Genomic DNA, 6195 nt, shown 5'->3' with positions numbered 1-6195 from the left:
CCTTTTTGGCAATGCATTATATCACCAGTAGGGGTAGCCAACACACTTAGCATGGCATATTTGTAATACCCCACATCAACTTCATTAATTGTAATTCATTCAAAAATGGAACACATTCCTAATATTTTGTGTCTTTCCCATTCACCCTCTGAATGGCACACATACACAATCCATGTCTCAATTGTCTCAAGGCTCAAAAATCCTTCTTTATCCTGCCTCCTCCTCTTCATCGACACTGATTGAAGTGGATTTAATAAGTGACATCAATAAGGGATCATAGCATTCACTTGGGTTCACTTTGTCAGTCTATGTCATGGAAAGAGCAAGTGCTCTTGATGTTTTGTATACTCAGTGTATGCCTATTGTCTTTTCGCAAGTTATTATTTCACGTAAAAATGAAAAATGTCCATTATAGTCAATGAAAATTCTTGAATTGGAATTTCCCAATTTGATTCAACTGAAATGGTGTTGACTCCAATCTCCTCTTTTTCAGTATCCTCCTATTTAGTAATACATGAATAAACAGTGAATAAAGTGGATAACAGTCGAAATGTGTGGATGTCTGAAGACAGTTCACATCATAATAGCCTTCGTCTGCTTGAGAAAACGGAAAAAATTAAATAAATAAAAATACTGTAAACTTAACATTAAAAAAGACAATTTTGGTGCTCTTGCATCCTGGGACATTGATATTGTATTTCCCCGTTTGTCTGCGATATGGTAACCGTCCAACTGCCCTTATGTCATTTGTAAACAAACGACAGTGTTGGCACATGACTGCCGCTGGCCGCTTGTCATCTAAATTAAATATGGCATTATAATACTGTATGTTGGATAACTGAGCGCTGCAAACGACCTACCTCGTTCGCAGCCACGGTGGGACATAGAAGACGCTCCTTGCTGCAGAATGTTTGATTTCGGCTTTTGAAGGCATTTGGTTTACATGCTCGATGGTTACACCAGGGATATTAGAAAAACTCTAGTATTATCTAGTATCTACTGTGCTAACGGAAGTTTAATGAGTGATATACTTGCTATTTTGGCCAGGTGGGCCATGTCTCGGGTCGGCAGCGCGCGTGTTTGAGTTGGAATTTGGACCAGGGAATGTGTTATGGGGGTTTTCGCACCAGATATAATGTGGCACCGTAAGATATCGTAACCCTTTTAACCACGATGTTTTCTTCGAATTAAACGAGTAATATTTCTGCGGGCATTGGGTAGGTAGGCTATCCGAAATCGAAGGACAAGAAAACACCTGCATCACATGGGGATATTTTTATACCGGTTGGTGGGTACGTACTCTATCACTCTGTCCTCTTGTCCGATAAACTGTTGAATTTTGGTTTATTGACCTGTGATCTGCGTAGACTATTCCAGGTTGAGCAGTTTAGCTTTTTTAGTTATGTTGTGTTGTGGGTACACCTTTAAAAATGTTTTCACCATTGAGATCATGGCATCCATGTACCATGCTTGGGCTTTCATAGAATGTTTCCCAAAAAATAATTGAAGTCATTAATACTTTCTCATTATTACGTTATGAGTTGGTTCTTGTCCAAGGAAGGCCATGAATTGATGACTGACCCAAAATAGGCTAAATTGGGCTGTCAAATAGGGCTAGCCCAAGATTGATGAGCATAGTGTATACAGGCACCAAGTGCTATGCACCTGCCCCTGAGGAGTATGTAGAATTTAGCTAGAGAGCATTGCATTTATCTTCCAAACATCCCCAGAATCTATATGGCATAGTACATGGAGACAGAGCTCTGTGTGGAACTATACTTGTCCCATTTAAAGGGACTATATGCATTTGAAATGTCCATGTTACTGTACAGTAGGACAGCCAGTTTAGAGGCCCATCTGGTTTCATATCAAATCTAAGTATCTATCCTAGTGCTCTATTAGTAGCTGTAGAGGATGCCAACCCACTGACTATGTTACATAATGTTCATGATAAGTTATTACAATTCCATTGATTGTCCTCATTCCCATCCTCCTTTTTAGGCTCTTTTTCTACATATTGATCTGGGTATCCAGAAACTGTCCGATACCGGGTTGGTTACACAACTAATCAACTTCATTTCTGCCTTTGATAAATACAAAAAAGACGGAGCTCACAGAGCAAAAAGAACTATCGATTTTTCTGTGGGGGATATTAAAGTCTTATCTTGATCTTCACATTTTAGCTTGTCAATAATACGGTCACATCACCATAAAATTTGGGCTTTGATGTTGTGAGATAACTGGCGTGACTGTCCGAATATCTGATCTGCAGTCAGCTCTTGCAGTAGTTTTGCCTCAGATGGTAATGGTCATGGCAGCCTGTTGACCAAAGCCAATATGCATATGTTATTACTGTCTGGCCTAGTCCCACATTCTGCCTTGGACCTGAAATACCAAGCCAAGCCATGGCTTGTCCAATCTCTGCATTAGCCTCATCGGGCCTGGGCAGAAATGCCAAAGAGGCATGATGTGATGTCAGAGCTAGCCAAGAGGGAATAACACCCCAGTCACCATAAAACAAAGTTGACAGGACTACAAAATGAGATTAATGCTTCCTCTCTCTCTGTTTCGCTCCTGCCCTGTACCTCTCCAGCTCTAGCACTGCACGTTCCCCTTGTCCGTGGCACCTCAAACGCAATTGAAGTTGTCAGGAACTACTCCAAAGCCTGTGAGTTTTCTCTGTGTTTTACATGATGTTCCAATGCTCAGTACTGTACTTAACTCTGGCTTCTTATACAAGGAATGCACAGGTTATATCATACATGGATGCGGGTATATGAATGTATGGTGTGCCTAATGTATAATACAGGACTCATGGTCCGTGAACGGAGTGTACTAGATCCTAAGAGATTTTAGCTGCTGCCTGGAAGATGCAGCGTTATGTAAGAGCACTATGCACCTTTGGTTAGTATGACATTACATACTCTGCTTTAAACAGGACTTGAAGCCTAATTCACAATGACAGGGCTTTGTGATGGCAGGCAGTGCAGTCGTCCTTCATCCAGTGTGCACAGAGTAAACGTCTTCATATATGACTCGCCTAATTTGAATATAAAAACACACGTGCACAATACTCAAAGTAATAACACACGTATAATATAGTGCTTAATTCATTTACATATGGATTTTTTTCTAAACTAGAAAAGTAATCATTTCCACCTAGTTACAAATCCAGTCTCCGGACGCCTTAACGGGATACTTCGGGATTTTGACAATGAGGCAATTTATCTACTTCCCCAGAGTCAGATTAACTTGTGGATACCGTTTTTATGCCTCTGTTTCTAGAATGAAGAAAGTTAAAGTCATTTCGTGAGGCAATGCTAACTAGCATTAGCGCAATGACTGGAAGTCTATGGGTATCTGCTAGATGCCCATAGACTTCCAGTCATTGCACTAATTCTAGTTAGCAATTGCGTTAACTGCACGCAGAGCAATAGAAATGGTATCCACGAGTATCATCTGACTCTGGGGAAGTAGATAGATTCATTGCCAAAATCCCAAAGTATCCCTTTAATATTGTTTGCAGAGGGGTCCTGGGATTGATCGGAACACTCAGACCCTGTGGTCATGTACCGGATTGACTAATGAACACAGGGCAGCGTGGGTGGCCCCTTGGCTGCACACCACACACAAATCTGCACACGTACACACATGCATGTGCCTCAGGCTTTATAAACAACAGGGAGCCTGTCACTCACATCACTCTCCTCCCTCTCTCTCTCTCTCTCTCTCTCTGTCTCCTTCTCCCCCCTCACAATCTCCCTCCCTTCTGCCTGCCCTTGCAGATGAGGACATCGCCCTTCTGTGCAGAAGAGAGAAGCTCAAGTTCGGCACCTGCCTCATTAACCGGCTGAAATGTTACTATAAGAAGGACTGCGGAAGGGAGTACATGTTGATGAAATTAATCTGCTCAGGTAAGGGACACATCCTTGCATGTTTACTGCACATTTTCATATTAATTGTCTTAGTTGTTCTTGTCATGGTGTATACTAGACTGATTATCCACACAATATTTAAGCAATACGGCCTGAGGGGGTATGGTATACGGCCAGTATACCACGGCTAAGGGCTGAATCCAGGCACTCCACATCGCGTCGTGCCGAAGAACATCCCTTAGCCGTCGCATATTGGGATATACCACAAACCCCTGAGGTGCCTTATTGCTATTATAAACTGGTTACCAACATAATTAGAACAGTCAAAATAAATGTTTTGTCGTACCCGTGGTATACGGTCTGATATACCACAGCTTTCAGACAATCAGCATTCAGGGCTCGAACCACCCAGTTTGTAATATATGTATAATGACTAAGAACATGTAACTCTTCTTTTTAGAGAAACAATAATAACCATGGCAATATATGTCTGGGATGTGATTGAGAACATCTGTTTCTGTCTTTAGTTGATTAAATAGTGTAGTTGTAAGCTCCCTCTGGCACTCTTCAGATGATCAGTTTACCTGACAGAAATGCAGACCCCCAGAGCCAATATGCAGAGAACTGAACCACTTAAATAACGACCTAAGGTGTCTTAAATCTATGGTGACTTTCCAAAGTGGTAGCCGTTAGCATTAGTAGTGTTGATTGACATGACTTCATTATATCACTGAACGTTCAGCGTTATGGGAATAGACATGCCATGCTGTCAAAATGACACCCAAAAAAAATTTCCTGCTAAAAAATAAACGGATAAAGAAATTGATATTGCGAACACGGGTTGTCATCCATCCTCAAAATGTGATGTTCCAGTCCTAAAACATGGCTTGGAGGCACAAACTGCCGGTGAAAAAACCAGTTACCTCTCTGCCTGGTTGATTTTTAATCAGGGTCTTTTTTTTCATTGACACAAACATGGTTTGTACGTCAGTAGTGACCACGTGTCGCCTTATTGTGTTAAAAATGTGCCTCAGGGAAAGACTGTGCCGTTTTGCCTTTTATATAACACCTCCATCTCTGATATATGATCTATCGGCTGCTAGGTAGCCTCGGTCCTTTATAAGTACCTTTCCAGTGAACAGCTTGTCCCCTCGGCCACGGTGTGTTTACACCCGCCGCTAATGCAGCCTGACCTTTCGCTAAACTGTTTGCAGAGAGAGAAAATTGTGCCCACAAACGGCTGCAGTCAGTCAGTGGAACCTCGGTACGTCATGTGGTCCCTGGCACTCTTCAGAAGAGCTCTAACGAGCCACAGAGGGCTCCTCCACCAGCCACAATATCTATCTCCTGACTGACTATTGGGAGAGGGCTGGGATCAGGGAGGAAATTTGTACCCCGTTAAAGCTGTCCCTTGTGTGATTTTATGGCATCCGTATTCTACATACATAACCATTGAAATCTGAATGAAGTAATATCAAGATGAGAGGAAATGTTTAAACTCTTTTCAAAGTATTTCACATGTTTAGACTGCACACAGACTTTTGTGTTGGTATTCATAAACTAAGCTGTAATGGGAGTTTTCCCAGTGATGAAGGGTGGCTAAACCTATACAGGCTTGGTGGCTGCTCTGCCAATCATAGCTCCTCTCAAAGTAAAACTCACCAATCCCTTCTCTCCCTCTAATCTATAATTCACAGCTCATACCCCCCTCACACCTGAAATGTCACCAGCCCCCTAGGCTGTGGAATGACTTTCGGTGGACGGACTCTCCGCTCTCGGCCAAGCTGTAAAAAATGAATAAGAGAAAATAAATAGATAAAGAGAATGGAAAGGCAGGATCTTTTTAGGTACCTCTATGGACGTGCCACTATGCCCAGCACAGTCCTTTATGTTGACTCTGTAGCTGAAGACTTTCTTTGATATTTTGTTGGGGGATCACCCATCAACATGTGGCTGGCCAAGTGAGTTGCTACTATTTCAGTACCTCAGTGTTAGGTGTAGAACCTCACTGTCCACAAACAGATCACTGAGAATGTCTTCGAGAAATGAATTTGCCATGTTAAAAATGTCTTTGTAATCTGAATGTCGTGATAGCAGATGTTATCTAAGCGATCTTTATTTCCTAATGCCTTTCCTTTTGAGGACCTATAATATAATACACGTGTTAATATTACAATTTGATATACTTTTACATTTAAATACATTCAATTGATGGATCCTCTCATCTTGATAAAATATGTGTGTATTAATTGAATAATGTATTAATTCAGATATTACCTGCTTCATACTGTATGCCCAAGCATACTATTTGCACTGTTTG

At 41.5% G+C, this 6195-nt stretch overlaps 1 protein-coding gene across 2 annotated transcripts in view; it reads left to right on the top strand.

Annotated features, from left to right (window-relative positions):
- The first annotated feature begins 786 nt into the window (after positions 1-786).
- Positions 787-6195, top strand: part of LOC106561986 (protein BEAN1) — a 57294-nt gene continuing 51885 nt past the window's right edge. Inside the window, exons 1-3 of one of the 2 annotated variants that reach the window (XM_014126492.3) lie at positions 787-1292; positions 2594-2668; positions 3786-3914. In XM_014126492.3, coding sequence (XP_013981967.1) covers positions 1265-1292; positions 2594-2668; positions 3786-3914 — 232 coding nt within the window. In that variant the 5' untranslated portion in view covers positions 787-1264. Of the gene's footprint in view, positions 1293-2592; positions 2669-3785; positions 3915-6195 lie in introns of those variants that run through there. The other variant, XM_014126494.3, reaches the window with a different exon arrangement.

Source organism: Salmo salar, chromosome 11, assembly GCF_965601325.2.
Source record: "Salmo salar chromosome 11, fSalSal1, whole genome shotgun sequence".
NCBI classification, from domain to species: Eukaryota; Metazoa; Chordata; class Actinopteri; order Salmoniformes; family Salmonidae; genus Salmo; species Salmo salar.
Note: the sequence above shows the minus strand (reverse complement) of the source record. Positions and strands in the feature narration are given on the sequence as shown.